Below are 18,390 nucleotides of genomic sequence, written 5' to 3'. Positions count from 1 at the left end.
GCACTGGTTGGCTTAAATGCATGCCTGTCCAAAGAAGAGGGCAATCTGCTTTCCATTATACTTTTATTATCAAATTTGCTTTGTTATCTTAGTATTCTTTGTTGAAAGCTAAACCTAAGTAGGCTCATATAATATATAAGCCCTAGAAGTCTGCCTCTTATCACATTGCATTTTGAAAGTTTTTCACAGTTAGAAAGCGCTAGTTCATGTGTGTCATATAGGTAATATTGTGCTCACTCCTGTGGAGTTATTTATTTGTCAGCACTAAAATGCAAGTTAGTCAAAAGAAGTGAAATAAGGGGGCGGTCTACAGAGGCTTAGATACAAGGTAATTACAGAGTTAAAAAGCATATTAATATAACCGTGTTGGTTATGCAAAACTGGGAAATGGGTAATAAAGGGATTATCTATCTTTTTAAACAATAAAAATTCTGGAGTAGACTGCCCCTTTAATTTGTCAGCTCACATGAGCACACAACATGTGGTAGAGTGGTCAGTTTCTGCCGATTCCTCCTGGAGCAGATGCCAATCAACTAGTAAATATTAACTAAATGAACCAATATATAAAAGTTAAAAAGCTTAACACTGCTGAAAACTGAGCTGGTTGGACAAGACAATTGTAAAAAGGAATAATGTATAACGTTTCATTAAATAAGGAACAAGTATATGATGTATTTAAAACAGAACTTATCTTCAGCAACTGTTAGCAATGATGTTTTAAACTCACCTTCCTACTTATCATACTCTTCTGGCAATACCTTTGAACCTGGATAGGAAGAGAGCAGGATAAAAAAGCTGAAATATTTTCCTACAGTAACCCAGAAACGTCACCATGCAAACACACACATATCACCACACATATCAACAGATAACACAGATATGCAAAGACATCAACTGTGAAATTATTTGTCTGCAGTAGGCAATATACTCTATGACCAACAGAAAGGTATTCAGAAGAGGTCCATAAATGTCTACGTTTCAAAAGAGATTGGTGAAATCATTTATCCTTTCGTATTGTAACATACAGCTTCCTTAGGGATAAAATATGTGTGTGAGTGTATATATTAGACATGTGCATTCATTAGATTTGTTTTAAAACAAATGCTGAATATGGCCGTCGCCAGTAGCATTCAGCCATTTAAGGAGACAGATTTCTTCTTGTGAAAGTGCAACACACAAATATATAGATTTGCACAGAATTTAAGTGTTTAGCACTTTCAGAGGAAGAAATCTGGCGCAGAAAGCCATATTCAGCATTCATTTAAAAATAAAACGAACAAATGTGTGTGTGTATATATATACACATATAAAAGTACAAAAGGATATTCGGGCACTCCTTAGGTAAAAAAAAAGTCTCACATTTTATTCCACATATTTGTTAAAAACAGATAGTGTGAAAATCAATCTTCTATAAACAGGAAAGATTTTCAGACACTAGCGCATAGTAAATACGGACTGCTAGAATCCGTGCAGCAGACATGTTTCGTGCTCCAACAGCACTTGTTCACATACACATACACACACACACATAAACACATGCACACAGGGTGGAAAAAACATAAATTATGCTTACCTGATAATTTCATTTCCATCGAGGGGAGGAGAGTTCACGGTTTTATTCATTACTTTTGGGAAATAAGAACCTGGCTACCAGGAGAAGGTAAAGACACCCAAGCCAAAGGCTTAAATACCTACCCTACTTCCCTCATCCCCCAGTCATTCTGCCGAGGGAACAAGGAACAGTAGGAGAAATATCAGGGTATAAACAGTGCCAGAAGATAAATTAAATTTAGGTCCACCCATTGGAGACACGGGCGGGAGCCGTGGACTCGACTCCCCTCGATGGAAATTAAATTATCAGGTAAGCATATTTTATGTTTTCCATCTAAAGGGGAGGAGGGTCCACAGCTTCATTCATTACTGTTGGGAACATATACCCAAGCTCTAGAGGACACTGAATGAAACCGGGAGGGAAAAGGCAGACCCTAATCTGAGGGCACCACCGCCTGCAAAACCTTTCTCCTAAAAACAGCTTCTGCAGAAGCAAAAACTTCAAATTTGTAAAACTTTGTAAAAGTGTGTAAGGAGGACCAGGTAGCCGCCTTACGCCTTTGCTCCATAGAGGCCTCATTCTTGAAGGCCCAAGGCGAAGCCACAGCTCTAGTTGAATGAGCCGTGATCCTCTGAGGAGGCTTATGTCCAGCTGTCTCATAGTCCAAGCGAATCAAGCTCCCCAACCAAAAGGACAAAGAAGTAGAAGAGGCTTTCTGCCCCTTGCACTTCCCTGAATACACCACAAAAATAGATGTAGACTATCTGAAATCCTTCGTAGTCTGAAGATAGAACTTCAGGGCATGAACCACATCCAGATTATGAAGTAAACTCTCCTTACAAGAAGAAGGGTTAGGACACAAAGACGGAACCACTATTTCCTGATTGATATTACGGTTAGACACCACCTTGGGAAGAAACCTCAAACCAGTGCGAAGCACAGCCTTATCCGCATGAAAAACCAGATAAAGCGGCTCACATTGCAAGGCAGCCAGTTCAGATACTCTGCGTGCCGATGCAATGGCCAACAGGAAGAGAACCTTCCAGGACAGAATCTTAATGTCAATGGAATGCATAGGCTCAAACGGAAACCTCTGCAAAACCTTAAGGACCAAGTTTAAGCTCCACAGGGAAGCATACTGTCTAAAGATAGGCCTGATTCTAGACAGGGCCTGAACAAAGGATTGGATATCAGGGAGCTCAGCGAGTCTCCTATGCAACAAGACTGACAATGCCGAAATCTGTCCCTTTAAGGAACTAGCGGCAAGACCCTTCTCCAAACCGTCTTGGAGAAGGGACACCATCTTATGCCAAGGATATCCACACCTTATGGTAGATGCGACGAGTGACTGGATTCCTTGCCTGAATTAGAGTATCAATCACACATTTTCCGAAAAGCCTCTCTTGGCCAAGACTAGGCGTTCAATCTCCACGCAGTCAGCCTCCGAAAATCGATATTTTGATGTTGAAAGGGGCCCTGTTCCAGAAGATGCCTGCAACAGGGTAACCTCCACGACGAGAGGATGACATCCCCACCAGATCTGCAAACCACGTCCTCCGTGGCCACGACGGAGCAATCAGAATGGCCAAAGCCCGCTCCTGTTTGATTTCTGCCACAACACGAGGTAGAAGTGGTAACGGTGGAAAAATGTAAGCTAGGCTGAACCCCCAAGGCACGGCTAAGGCATCTATTAGCTCTGCCTGGGGATCCCTGGACCTCGACCCGTTTCAGGGTAGCTTGCAATTGATTCTGGACGCCATGAGATCTATCTCCGGCGTTCCCCACTTGAGACAAATCTCTGCAAATACTTTTGGATGAAGGGACCATTACCCCGGATGGAAGAATTGTTTGCTGAGAAAGTTTGCTTCCCAGTTGTCCACGCCTGGAATTTGAATCGCTGAGACCGAGCAGTTGTGGGACTCCGCCCACTCCAAGATCCGAGACACCTCCCTCATAGCTAGGGAGCTCCTCGTACCCCCCTGATGGTTGATGCAAGCCACCAAGGTAATGTTGTCGGTCTGGAATCTGATGAAGCTGAATGACCCCAGAAGAGGCCATGCCTTCAATGCATTGTAGATTGTTCGGAGTTCCAGAATATTTATCGGAAGAGAGATTCGTCCCGAGACCATTTTCCTTGTGCCATCCTGGCACCCCAAACAGCTCAACATCTTGCCAGACTCGCGTCCGTGGTGACAATCTCCCAGGACTGCCTCAAGAAGGATGTCCTAATGGACAGTTGCTCCAGAAGGATCCACCAAGAGAGGGAGATCCGATTCCGAGCATCCATGGATATATGCTGTGATAGAGCTGAATGATCGCCGTTCCACTGTCTCAACATGCACAATTGAAGAGGTCTGAGATGGAACCTGGCGAATGGAATGACGTCTATGCTGGAAACCATGAGTCCGATCACCTCTATACACTGAGTCACTGAGGGGCTTGAGGAAGACTGAAGGGCAAGACAAGAGGACGCAATCTTCCTGCGTCGACGATCTGTGAGAAAAATTTTCATGGACATAGAGTCTATTATCATACCCAGGAACTCAACCATGTTGTTGGGAATCAGGGAACTCTTTTTCTAAGTTGATCTTCCAACCGTGAGATTGGAGCAAAAGAAGAAGAGCACTCGAATGATCCTCTGCAAGACTGAGCAAAGGCGCCTGAACTAGGATGTCGTCCAGATAGGGCGCCAGAGCAATGCCTCTGGCTCTGGCCACCGCAAGTATCGCCCCCAGAACCTTCATGAAGACTCTTGGGGCCGTTGCCAGACCAAAAGGAAGGGCCACAAACTGGAAGTGTTGGTCCAGAAACGCAAATCTCAGGAACTCAAAGTGGTCCCTGTGGATTGGCACATGAAGGTAAGCGTCCTTCAAGTCTATGGTTGTCATGAACTGTCGGTCTTGATTTAGGGGCAGAATAGATTTGATCATTTTCCATTTTGAACGATGGAACACTCAGACACCTGTTTAAACACTTTAGGTCCAGAATCGGGCGGAACGTGCCCCCCTTCTTTGGAACCACAAAAAAGATTTGAATAGTACCCTAGACCCCTTTCTGCTTGGGGTACTGGTGCGATGACACCTAGAGAGGAGAGAGATCTCACACATTCTAGAAAGGCTTCTCTCTTTTCTGGTCTTGAAGACAGGTTTGATGGGAGGAATCTGCCCCTGGGCGGATGGGATCTGAACCCTACCCTGTAGCCCTGGGCGACAACGTCCAGAACCAAAGGATCCTGAATGTCCTGCAACCATGCTTCTGAGAAGAGAGATAATCTGCCCTCTACTTGTTCCAGAGATCGGTCGGGGGCCACCCCTTCATGCCGATTTTGTTTCGGCGGGCTTCTTGCTCTGCTTAGACTTGTTCCAAGAATGAGCCGGTTTCCAAGTTCCCTTAGACTGGTCCGCTTTCGTGGTGGACTACTGACACTGGGCCTTGTCCGCACAAAAGGGACGAAAAGTAGATCCCTTAGGCTTAGCCTTCTTATCCTCCGGTTGGAAAGCTCCCTTGCCTCCCGTAACCATGGATATGATCGAATCCAATCCTGGACCGAAGAGAATCTTTCCTTAAAAAGGAAGGGTCAACAGCCTCGACTTAGAGGTCATGTCCGCAGATCAAGACATTAGCCACAGATCCCTGCGAGTTAAAATGGAAAAATCTGACACCTTAGCGTTCAGGCGAAAAATTTGCATATTGGCATCATATATGAAAGAATTGGCGATCTTCAGCGCCTTAATCTTGACCTGTATCTCATCAATGGAAGTCTCCCCCTCGACCATTTCACACAGGGATTCACACCAATATGTCGCAACTCCGGCGACCGCGGCTACAGCCGCTGCCGGTTGAAAAACAAACCCTGTGTGTTGAAACATTTTCCATAACATTCCATAACTTTTTATTCATGGGCTCTTTAAACAACGAACTATCCTCCAGGGGAATAGTCCGCTTCGCAAGCGTGGAGATAGCACCATCCTTAGGGACAGTACCCCACAGCTCCAGCTGAGAATCCGGGACGGGGAACAGTTTCTTAAAGGAAGAAGGGGAAAAGGAAGAACCTAATTGCTCTCATTCATTCTTAATAATATTTGCCATCTTAACAGGAACCGGGAAGGCCTGAGGCACCACCTTGTCCTCATATACCTTATCAAGCTTAGGAATCGCAGGTTCTTCTGGAAGTTTGGGTTCCGGAACCTCCAGAGTAGCAAGCACTTGCCTCAGCAAAAAGTGCACATTTTCCATCCTAAACCTAAAGTCAGGCTCCTCCGCCGCGGAAGATTTAGATGACACGGACTCCGACCCAGAAGGTGCCTCCTCTGAAGAGTCTGAGTGGGCCTCGTCATCATATAACGCCTCAGAATTTTCCACAGGCGTAGACAACCCCTGGGTCGGGCCACCATGATATGCCCTACGCTTGCGCTTAGCAGAACGTGGTAAGGCATGGATCACTTTTGCAGTTGATCCGCAAAATCGGACGGCCAACAAATCTCTTCCGCAGGAGTAATGGTTGGCCCCTGGGGCGCTGCATGTGCAATAGGAGATGGATGCAGGGAACGCACCTTATGGAACGGGGACCCCTCAGAGGTGGACAGCTCAGTAGTACTAGACATCCGTTTGCTCTTAGATGTCGCAACTTTATTAAGGCACGTGGATCCTAGTTGAGCAGGCTGATCTACCAGAACCTCCTAATAATAAACACAGAAATGAGACCTAATTAAAGAGGACGAGCCCTCTAACGCATCATAGTCCTCCATAACGTGCACTGATATTAAGGACTAGATTAACTTAATAAATAGGCACCTTTATAACCTCCAATTGCCGGGGCACTCAACACCTCCTATCACCCGGACTACAGAAACCGTTTTGTCTCCTGCGCCGCTGATCAACAGAGGAAGATAGATAGCCACACCCGGTCACATGGAATACCAGGCAGGAACCGCCCCTGCCTAAGGAGAAAACGCACCACACATTGCTAGAGCCTCATCTCGCACATAACGCAGCAATTACACAATAAACAATATCATGTAGAAAAAACAGGAACACGGCCCTTCAAGTGTGACAGGTTAGTAGCCTCGCTCCTGACATGGACTTGATTGTAAAAAGCAGGCAGCGAAACTCGTCAACGCTGAATGCTTGTGGAGCTGTTAATATAAGTCGGGATGGGTTCGTAGAAAGACTCTCCCTGTATCTCCAGACTCTAACTTTCACCCAGGCTCTCACTGAGAGGCTGACAGGACTACTTAAAACTCCAGCCCCATTCCGAAGAGTACTACCCTCCATAAGAGACTACTCTGATCTTCCGTCCTCCTGTGACGAAAGGCAAAGAACGACTGGGGGATGAGGGAAGTGGGGGAGGTATTAAAGGATGTGGTATTTGCCTCCTTCTGGTGGCCAGGTTCTTAATTCCCAACAGTAATGAATGAAGCCGTGGACTCTACTCCCCTTTAGATGGAAATATCACTATAGTTTACTAGAAAAAGTTACTAGTCCACTTAGTGTTAATTCAGTGTTGATAAGATAAAGTACATTTTCTTTACCTGTTTATATTTATTTATTTATACACAGGGCTTTTTTGTGGGAGTACCTGCCGGTACTGAGTACTACCACCTCTGCCATATTATAACAGGAAATATTTGTAATCATCATGTAAATAATCTAGTTTTAGAGTGGGCTGCAAAATATATCAAACATTTGCCTAGTTTTGCGCTAAACAAGGTGCAAAAATAACACCAAAAAGTTGCCTTATTTCACTCTCCATAGCCCTGCCATTACGAGTTATTGAAAAGTCTCCTTATGCTGTGCGGTATGGTGCGTTAAGCTCCATACTGCACAAAATCCAAGGGCTGATATGATGTGCTCGTGCACGCTTTCCCTCCATAGACGTCAATGGGGAGAGAGTGTTAAAAAAAAAAAAATAACACCTGAATTGCGGAATGAAAAATCTCTGTAACACAACTCCATTAATGTCTAAGGGGAAAAAAAAGTTACGTTTAAACCGAACACCCTAACATAAACCCCAAGTCTAAACACCCCTAATCTGCCGCTCCCCAACACTAACTAAAATGATTAACTGCTAAACCTCCGGCATCCCATATCGCCGCAACTAAATAAACCTATTAACCCCTAAACCTAACACACCCCTAATTTTAAATTAAAATTACAATATAACTATCTTAAAATAAATAAAAACTTACCTGTGAAATAAAAAAAATCCTAAATTTAATCTATAAATTAACCTAACATAACTATTCAAATAAAATAAAAAAAACTACCACTTAAAAAATCTAAATTACAAATTTTAAAAAATCTAACACTACGAAAAAATTAAAAAAAATCTAAAATTTCAAAAAATAATAAACACTAAATTATGTAAAATAAAAAACACTAAGATTACAAAAAATAAACAAAATTATCAAAAATAAAAACAATTAGACCGAATCTAACAGCCCTATAAAAATAAAAAAGCCCCCCAAAAATAAAAACACCCCCTAACCTAGAATAAACTACCAATATCCCTTAAAAGGGCCTTTTGTAGGGAATTCTCCTAAGTTAAACAGCTCTTTTACCTGTAAAAACATACAAAGTCCCCCCAACAGTAAAACACACCACCCAACCAACCCAAAATAAAAAATTATTGAAAAGTCTCCTTATGCTGAGCGGTATGGTGCTCCATACCGCACAAAATCCAAGGACTGATTTGAACTACCCTCTAAAAAACTCTAAAAAATCCTAAACTACCCATTGCCCCATAAAGGGGCATTTGTATGGGCATTGCCCTTCAATGGGCATTCAGCTCATTTACACTGCCCTTAAAAGGGCATTAAGTGCCCACCCCTAATCTAAAAAAAAACCAACACCCTAAAAAATAATAAAAAAAAAAAAGTCTAACCCCATAAAATCTTTTCAGGGTTCCTGAAGTCCGGACATCCATCTTTATCCACACGGCGAGAAGTCTTCATCCAGGCGGCAACACCTTCATTCATCTCAAGGACGTCTTTTATCTTCATCTCGGCGGCGCGGAGCAGAGCTATCCTGAAAGACATTCTGCGCGGAGCGTCCTCTTCATACGGTCAACGCTGTACAATGAAGTTAAATGCAAGGTAGCCGTTTCAAAATGGAGCATCTTGCATTCCTATTGGCTGATTTGACTTTTCAAATTCAAATCAGCCAATAGGATGAGAGCTTCTGAAATCCTATTGGTTGATTTGAGCAATAGGAATGCAAGCGACACCATTTTGAAACGGCTACCTTACATTCAACTTCAGTGTACAGCGGTGACCGTATGAAGAGGACGCTCCACGCAGGATGGGATCAGCTTCGAGGATAGCTCTGTTCCGCGACTCCGGGATAAAGAAAGAAGACGTCCCCGAGATGGATGAAGGTGTCGTCGCCTGGATGAAGATGTCCGGACTTCAGGAACCGTGAGTAGATTTTATGGGATTAGTGTTAGTTTTTTTTTTTTAAAAGAGCTGAATGTCCTTTTAAGGTCAATGCCCATGCCAATGCCCCTTTAAGGGCAATGGGTAGTTTAGTTTTTTTTTAGAGCTAGGTTTTTTATTTTAGGGGGTTGGTTGGGTGGTGGGTTTTACTGTTGGAGGGACTTTGTATTTTTTTTACAGGTAAATTTTACCAATAGCCCTTTTAAGGGTTATTGGTAATTTATTGTAGACTAGGGGGTGTTTTTATTTTGGGGGTGCTTTTTATTTTTATAGGGCTATTAGATTAGGTGTAATTGTTTTTATTTTTAATAATTTTGTTTATTATTTTTTGTAAGCTTAGTGTTTTTTATTTTTCGTAATTTAGTGTTTATTATTTTTTGCAATTTTAAATTTTTTTATTTTTTTTTCGTAGTGTTAGGTATTTTTAAATTTGTAATTTAGGCTTTAATTGGTAGTATTTTTTATTTTATTTGAATAGTTATGTTGGTCTAGGGGTTAATAGGTTTAGTTTAGTAGTTACGATCTGGGGGGCTGGAGGCTAAGGGGTTACTACTTTATTATAGTGTTGGTGATGTGGGCGGGCGGGCCGGCAGTTTAGGGGTTAATAGGTTTATTTAGGTGTCGTGATGTCGGGGAGTGGCGGATTAGGAGTTAATAACTTTTATTAGTGTCAGCGATGTCAGGGAGCAGCGTTTTAGAGGTTAATATATCTAAATAGTGTTGGCGATGTGGGTGGGTGGGCGACAGATTGGGGGTTAATACGTTTTAAATAGTGTTTGCTATGCACGAGGGCAGCGGTTTAGGGGTTAATAGGTAGTTTATGGTTGTTAGTGTACTTTATAACACTTAAGTTGTGAGTTTGTGAAACATTTTTGTTTGGCAAAATCCATAACTACTGCTCTCAGATGGCGGTATGGCTTGTGTTGGTATAGGCTATAATGCAAGCTTTTTAGCCTGAACGCACAACCTGTAATACCGGTGCTATGGAAATCCCACACATAAAACATAATTTATGCTTACCTGATAAATTTATTTCTCTTGTAGTGTATCCAGTCCACGGATCATCCAATACTTGTGGGATATTCTCCTTCCCAACAGGAAGTTGCAAGAGGATCACCCACAGCAGAGCTGCTATATAGCTCCTTCCCTCACTGCCATATCCAGTCATTCCACCGAAACAAGCCGAGAAAGGAGAAACCATAGGGTGCAGTGGTGACTGTAGTTTAATTAAAATTTAGACCTGCCTGAAAAGGACAGGGCGGGCCGTGGACTGGATACACTACAAGAGAAATAAATTTATCAGGTAAGCATAAATTATGTTTTCTCTTGTTAAGTGTATCCAGTCCACGGATCATCCATTACTTGTGGGATACCAATACCAAAGCTAAAGTACACGGATGATGGGAGGGACAAGGCAGGAACTTAAACGGAAGGAACCACTGCCTGTAGAACCTTTCTCCCAAAAACAGCCTCCGAAGAAGCAAAAGTATCAAATTTGGAAAATTTGGAAAAAGTATGAAGGGAAGACCAAGTTGCAGCCTTGCAAATCTGTTCAACAGAGGCCTCATTTTTAAAGGCCCAGGTGGAAGCCACAGCTCTAGTAGAATGAGCTGTAATCCTTTCAGGAGGCTGCTGTCCAGCAGTCTCATAGGCTAAACGGATTATACTCCGAAGCCAAAAAGAAAGAGAGGTTGCCGAGGCCTTCTGACCTCTCCTCTGTCCAGAGTAAACAACAAACAGGTTAGATGTTTGGCGAAAATCTTTAGTAGCCTGTAAGTAAAACTTCAAGGCACGGACTACGTCTAGATTATGCAAAAGACGTTCCTTCTTTGAAGAAGGATTAGGACATAATGATGGAACAACAATCTCTTGATTGATATTCTTGTTAGAAACCACCTTAGGTAAAAACCCAGGTTTTGTACGCAGAACAACTTTATCTGAATGAAAGATCTGATAAGGAGAATCACAATGTAAGGCAGATAACTCCGAGACTCTTCGAGCCGAGGAAATAGCCATCAGAAAAAGAACTTTCCATGAAAGAAGTTTGATATCAATAGAATGAAGGGGTTCAAACGGAACCCCTTGAAGAACTTTAAGAACCAAGTTTAAGCTCCATGGAGGAGCAACAGGTTTAAACACAGGCTTAATTCTAACTAAAGCCTGACAAAATGCCTGAACGTCTGGAACTTCTGCCAGACGCTTGTGTAAAAGAATAGACAGAGCAGAAATCTGTCCCTTTAAAGAACTAGCTGATAATCCTTTGTGCAAACCCTCTTGGAGGAAGGACAATATCCTAGGAATCCTAACCCTACTCCATGAGTAATTCTTGGATTCACACCAATGAAGATATTTACGCCATATCTTGTGGTAAATTTTCCTGGTGACAGGCTTTTGTGCCTGTATTAAGGTATCAATTACTGACTCGGAGAAGCCACGCTTTGATAGGATCAAGCGTTCAATCTCCATGCAGTCAGTCTCAGAGAAAGTAGATTCGGATGATTGAAAGGACCTTGTATTAGAAGGTCTTGTCTCAGAGGCAGAGTCCATGGTGGAAACGATGACATGTCCACTAGGTCTGCATACCAGGTCCTGCGTGGCCACGCAGGCGCTATCAAGATCACCAATGCTCTTTCCTGTTTGATTTTGGCAATCAGACGAGGGAGCAGAGGAAACGGTGGAAACACATAAGCCAGGTTGAAGAACCAAGGCGCTGCTAGAGCATCTATCAGTGCCGCTTCTGGGTCCCTGGACCTGGATCCGTAACAAGGAAGCTTGGCGTTCTGGCGAGACGCCATGAGATCCAATTCTGGTGTGCCCCAACAGAGAACCAATTGAGCAAACCCCTCCGGATGGAGTTCCCATTCCCCCGGATGAAAAGTCTGACGACTTAGAAAATCCGCCTCCCAGTTCTCTACACCTGGGATATGGATCGCTGACAGGTGGCAAGAGTGAGTCTCTGCCCAGCAAATTATCTTGGAGACTTCTGACATCGCTAGGGAACTCCTGGTTCCCCCTTGATGGTTGATGTAAGCCACAGTCGTGATGTTGTCCGGCTGAAATCTGATGAACCTCAGTGTTGCTAGCTGAGGCCAAGCCAGAAGAGCATTGAATATTGCTCTTAACTCCAGAATATTTATTGGGAGGAGTTTCTCCTCCTGAGTCCATGAACCCTGAGCCTTCAGGGAGTTCCAGACTGCACCCCAACCTAGAAGGCTGGCATCTGTTGTTACAATTGTCCAATCTGGTCTGCGAAAGGTCATACCCTTGGACAGATGGGCCCGAGATAACCACCAGAGAAGAGAATCTCTGGTTTCCTGATCCAGATTTAGTAGAGGGGACAAATCTGTGTAATCCCCATTCCACTGACTGAGCATGCATAATTGCAGCGGTCTGAGATGCAGGCGTACGAATGGCACTATGTCCATCGCCGCTACTATTAAGCCGATTACTTCCATGCACTGAGCCACCGTGGGGCGCGGAATGGAGTGAAGAACACGGAAAGCATTTAGAAGTTTTGATAACCTGGACTCCGTCAGGTAAATTTTCATTTCTACAGAATCTATTAGAGTCCCTAGGAAGGAAACCCTCGTGAGAGGAGATAGAGAACTCTTTTCTTCGTTCACTTTCCACCCATGCGACCTCAGGAATGCCAGAACTATCTCTGTATGAGATTTGGCAATTTGAAAGCCTGACGCCTGTATCAGGATATCGTCCAGGTAAGGAGCCACCGCTATGCCTCGCGGTCTTAGGACCGCCAGAAGTGAGCCCAAAACCTTTGTAAAAATTCTTGGGGCTGTAGCCAACCCGAATGGAAGAGCTACAGATTGGTAATGCCTGTCTAGAAAGGCAAACCTCAGGAACTGATGATGATTCTTGTGAATCGGAATGTGAAGGTAGGCATCCTTTAAGTCCACTGTGGTCATGTACTGACCCTCTTGGATCATGGGTAAAATGGTTTGAATCCATTTCCATCTTGAATGACGGAACTCTGAGGAATTTGTTTAGGATCTTTAAATCCAAAATTGGTCTGAAGGTTCCCTCTTTTTTGGGAACCACAAACAGATTTGAATAAAACCCCTGTCCTTGTTCCGTCCGCGGAACTGGATGGATCACTCCCATTACAAGGAGATCTTGTACGCAGGTTAGGAATGCCTCTTTCTTTATCTGGTTTGCAGATAATCTTGAAAGGTGAAATCTCCCTTGTGAAGGAGAAGCTTTGAAGTCCAGAAGATATCCCTGAGATATGATCTCCAACGCCCAGGGATCCTGAACATCTCTTGCCCACGCCTGGGCGAAGAGAGAGAGTCTGCCCCCTACTAGATCTGTTGTCGGATAGGGGGCCGCTCCTTCATGCTGTCTTAGAGGCAGCAGCAGGCTTTCTGGCCTGCTTGCCCTTGTTCCAGGACTGGTTAGGTTTCCAGGCCTGCTTGGATTGAGCAAAAGTTCCCTCTTGTTTTGAAGCAGAGGAAGTTGATGCTGCACCTGCCTTGAAATTTTGAAATGCACGAAAATTAGACTGTTTGGCTTTTGATTCGGCCCTGTCCTGAGGAAGGGTATGACCCTTACCTCCAGTAATGTCAGCAATAATTTCTTTCAAACCAGGCCCAAATAAGGTCTGCCCCTTGAAAGGAATGTTGAGTAATTTAGACTTTGAAGTCACATCAGCTGACCAGGATTTGAGCCATAGCGCCCTATGCGCCTGGATGGCGAATCCGGAATTCTTAGCCGTTAGTTTAGTCAAATGAACAATGGCATCAGAAACAAATGATTTAGCTAGCTTAAGAGTTCTAAGCTTGTCAACAATTTCAGTCAATGGAGCTGTATGGATGGCCTCTTCCAGGGCCTCAAACCAGAATGCCGCCGCAGCAGTGACAGGCGCAATGCATGCAAGGGGCTGTAAAATAAAACCTTGTTGAATAAACATTTTCTTAAGGTAACCCTCTAATTTTTTATCCATTGGATCTGAAAAAGCACAACTGTCCTCAACCGGGATAGTGGTACGCTTTGCTAAAGTAGAAACTGCTCACTCCACCTTAGGGACAGTCTGCCATAAGTCCCGTGTAGTGGCATCTATTGGAAACATTTTTCTAAATATAGGAGGTGGGGAAAAGGGCACACCGGGCCTATCCCACTCCTTACTAATAATTTCTGTAAGCCTTTTAGGTATTGGAAAAACATCAGTACTCACCGGCACTGCATAGTATTTATCCAGCCTACACAATTTCTCTGGCACTGCAATTGTGTCACAGTCATTCAGAGCAGCTAATACCTCCCCAAGCAATACACAGAGGTTCTCAAGCTTAAATTTAAAATTAGAAATCTCTGAATCAGGTCTCCCCGATTCAGAGACGTCACCCACAGACTGAAGCTCTCCGTCCTCAGGTTCTGCATATTGTGACGCAGTATCAGACATGGCTCTTACAGCATCTACGCGCTCTGTATCTCGTCTAACCCCAGAGCTATCGCGCTTGCCCCTCAATTCAGGCAATCTGAATAATACCTCTGACAGGGTATTATTCATGATTGCAGCCATGTCCTGTAAAGTAATCGCTATGGGCGTCCCTGATGTACTTGGCGCCATATTAGCGTGCGTCCCTTGAGCGGGAGGCGAAGGGTCCGACACGTGGGGAGAGTTAGTCGGCATAACTTCCCCCTCGACAGACCCCTCTGGTGACAATTCTTTCATAGATAAAGACTGATCTTTACTGTTTAAGGTGAAATCAATACATTTAGTACACATTCTCCTATGGGGCTCCACCATGGCTTTTAAACATAATGAACAAGTATCCTCTGTTTCAGACATGTTTGTACAGACTAGCAATGAGACTAGCAAGCTTGGAAAACACTTTAAAGCAAGTTAACAAGCAATATAAAAAAACGTTACTGTGCCTTTAAGAGAAACAAATTTTGACAAAATTTGAAATAACAGTGAAAAAAGGCAGTTACACTAACAAAATTTTTACAGTGTATGTAACAAGTCAGCAGAGCATTGCACCCACTTGCAAATGGATGATTAACCCCTTAATAACAAAAACAGAATAATAAATGACAAAAACATTTTTTAAACACATTCACAACAACTGCCACAGTCTACTGTGATTGTTACCCTCCTAAAACACGACTTTGAAGCCTTTTGAGCCCTTCAGAGATGTCCTGTATCATGCAGAGGGAAGCTGAATGTCTCTGTCAGTATTTTTAGCTTCACAGAAAAGCACTAAAATAGGCCCTTCCCACTCATATTGCAACAGTGAAAAGCCTGTTACTAGGCAAAAATCAAGCCAGCCATGTGGAAAAAAAAACTAGGCCCCAGTAAGTTTTGTCACCAAACATATATAAAAACGATTAACATGATAGCAAATGTTTTATATTACACTTTTATAAGAGTATGTATCTCTGTTAATAAGCCTGATACCAGTCACTATCACTGCATTTAAGGCTTAACTTACATTAATCCGGTATCAGCAGCATTTTTCTAGCAAATTCCATCCCTAGAAATATGTTAACTGCACATACCTTATTACAGGAAAACCTGCATGCTATTCCCCCTCTGAAGTTACCTCACTCCTCAGAATATGTGAGAACAGCAAAGGATCTTAGTTACTTCTGCTAAGATCATGGAAATCACAGGCAGATTCTTCTTCTAATGCTGCCTGAGATGAAACAGTACACTCCGGTACCATTTAAAAATAACAAACTTTTGATTGAAGTTAAAAAACTAACTATAATACACCACTCTCCTCTTATTACAACCATCTTTGTTGAGAGTTGCAAGAGAATGACTGGATATGGCAGTGAGGGGCGGAGCTATATAGCAGCTCTGCTGTGGGTGATCCTCTTGCAACTTCCTGTTGGGAAGGAGAATATCCCACAAGTAATGGATGATCCGTGGACTGGATACACTTAACAAGAGAAATAACAAACTTTTGATTGAAGTTAAAAAACTAACTATAATACACCACTCTCCTCTTACTACGTCCATCTTTGTTGAGAGTTGCAAGAGAATGACTGGATATGGCAGTGAGGGGAGGAGCTATATAGCAGCTCTGCTGTGGGTGATCCTCTTGCAACTTCCTGTTGGGAAGGAGAATATCCCACAAGTAATGGATGATCCGTGGACTGGATACACTTAACAAGAGAAACATATCTCCCAGTGTCTTTATAATGAATCTTTCAGTCTCTGTCATTTTAAACCTTGCCCAAAAAAATGTCGACAGAATAAACTGAATAGCTTTCAGTAACACCCCCCTTGAAGATAAGTCTACTGCTTACCCCTTCCCTAACAGGGAATACATTTTCAGCCGTTTTCTGACATACCAAGTCTCCTCAGAATAAAAGGCTGCACATACCTCAATGCTGCTGGTAGCATGAATCACTCTCCACACTGAAGATGTCTCCTGTATTACCTTCAGATCTGTGGTAACCAACATGGATCTTAGTTACAGCTGCTAAAATCATCAACCTCAGGGCAGAATTCTTCTTCCAAATCCCCCTGAGGGAAACCGTACTCACTGGTACCATTTAAAATAAAAAACATAATTTATGTAAGAACTTACCTGATAAATTCATTTCTTTCATATTAACAAGAGTCCATGAGCTAGTGACGTATGGGATATACATTCCTACCAGGAGGGGCAAAGTTTCCCAAACCTTAAAATGCCTATAAATACACCCCTCACCACACCCACAAATCAGTTTAACGAATAGCCAAGAAGTGGGGTGATAAGAAAAAAAGTGCGAAGCATATAAAATAAGGAATTGGAATAATTGTGCTTTATACAAAAAAATCATAACCACCACAAAAAAGGGTGGGCCTCATGGACTCTTGTTAATATGAAAGAAATGAATTTATCAGGTAAGTTCTTACATAAATTATGTTTTCTTTCATGTAATTAACAAGAGTCCATGAGCTAGTGACGTATGGGATAATGACTACCCAAGATGTGGATCTTTCCACACAAGAGTCACTAGAGAGGGAGGGATAAAATAAAGACAGCCAATTCCTGCTGAAAATAATCCACACCCAAAATAAAGTTTAACAAAAAACATAAGCAGAAGATTCAAACTGAAACCGCTGCCTGAAGAACTTTTCTACCAAAAACTGCTTCAGAAGAAGAAAATACATCAAAATGGTAGAATTTAGTAAAAGTATGCAAAGAGGACCAAGTTGCTGCTTTGCAGATCTGGTCAACCGAAGCTTCATTCCTAAACGCCCAGGAAGTAGATACTGACCTAGTAGAATGAGCTGTAATTCTCTGAGGCGGAATTTTACCCGACTCAACATAGGCAAGATGAATTAAAGATTTCAACCAAGATGCCAAAGAAATGGCAGAAGCTTTCTGGCCTTTCCTAGAACCGGAAAAGATAACAAATAGACTAGAAGTCTTACGGAAAGATTTCGTAGCTTCAACATAATATTTCAAAGCTCTAACAACATCCAAAGAATGCAACGATTTCTCCTTAGAATTCTTAGGATTAGGACATAATGAAGGAACCACAATTTCTCTACTAATGTTGTTGGAATTCACAACTTTAGGTAAAAATTCAAAAGAAGTTCGCAACACTGCCTTATCCTGATGAAAAATCAGAAAAGGAGACTCACAAGAAAGAGCAGATAATTCAGAAACTCTTCTAGCAGAAGAGATGGCCAAAAGGAACAAAACTTTCCAAGAAAGTAATTTAATGTCCAATGAATGCATAGGTTCAAACGGAGGAGCTTGAAGAGCTCCCAGAACCAAATTCAAACTCCAAGGAGGAGAAATTGACTTAATGACAGGTTTTATACGAACCAAAGCTTGTACAAAACAATGAATATCAGGAAGAATAGCAATCTTTCTGTGAAAAAGAACAGAAAGAGCGGAGATTTGTCCTTTCAAAGAACTTGCGGACAAACCCTTATCTAAACCATCCTGAAGAAACTGTAAAATTCTCGGTATTCTAAAAGAATGCCAAGAAAAATGATGAGAAAGACACCAAGAAATATAAGTCTTCCAGACTCTATAATATATCTCTCGAGATACAGATTTACGAGCCTGTAACATAGTATTAATCACGGAGTCAGAGAAACCTCTTTGACCAAGAATCAAGCGTTCAATCTCCATACCTTTAAATTTAAGGATTTCAGATCCGGATGGAAAAAAGGACCTTGTGACAGAAGGTCTGGTCTTAACGGAAGAGTCCATGGTTGGCAAGATGCCATCCGGACAAGATCCGCATACCAAAACCTGTGAGGCCATGCCGGAGCTATTAGCAGAACAAACGAGCATTCCCTCATAATCTTGGAGATTACTCTTGGAAGAAGAACTAGAGGCGGAAAGATATAGGCAGGATGATACTTCCAAGGAAGTGATAATGCATCCACTGCCTCCGCCTGAGGATCCCGGGATCTGGACAGATACCTGGGAAGTT

The 18,390-nt window shown here is 42.7% G+C and overlaps 1 protein-coding gene across 1 annotated transcript in view; it reads right to left on the bottom strand.

Annotated features, from left to right (window-relative positions):
• Positions 1-18,390, bottom strand: part of DDX11 (DEAD/H-box helicase 11) — a 552,545-nt gene that overhangs the window by 126,450 nt on the left and 407,705 nt on the right. Inside the window, exon 17 of the mRNA XM_053718816.1 lies at positions 728-766. Coding sequence (XP_053574791.1) covers positions 728-766 — 39 coding nt within the window. The remainder of the gene's footprint in view (positions 1-727; positions 767-18,390) is intronic.

Source organism: Bombina bombina, chromosome 6 (genome assembly GCF_027579735.1).
Source record: "Bombina bombina isolate aBomBom1 chromosome 6, aBomBom1.pri, whole genome shotgun sequence".
Lineage (NCBI taxonomy): Eukaryota > Metazoa > Chordata > Amphibia > Anura > Bombinatoridae > Bombina > Bombina bombina.
Note: the sequence above shows the minus strand (reverse complement) of the source record. Positions and strands in the feature narration are given on the sequence as shown.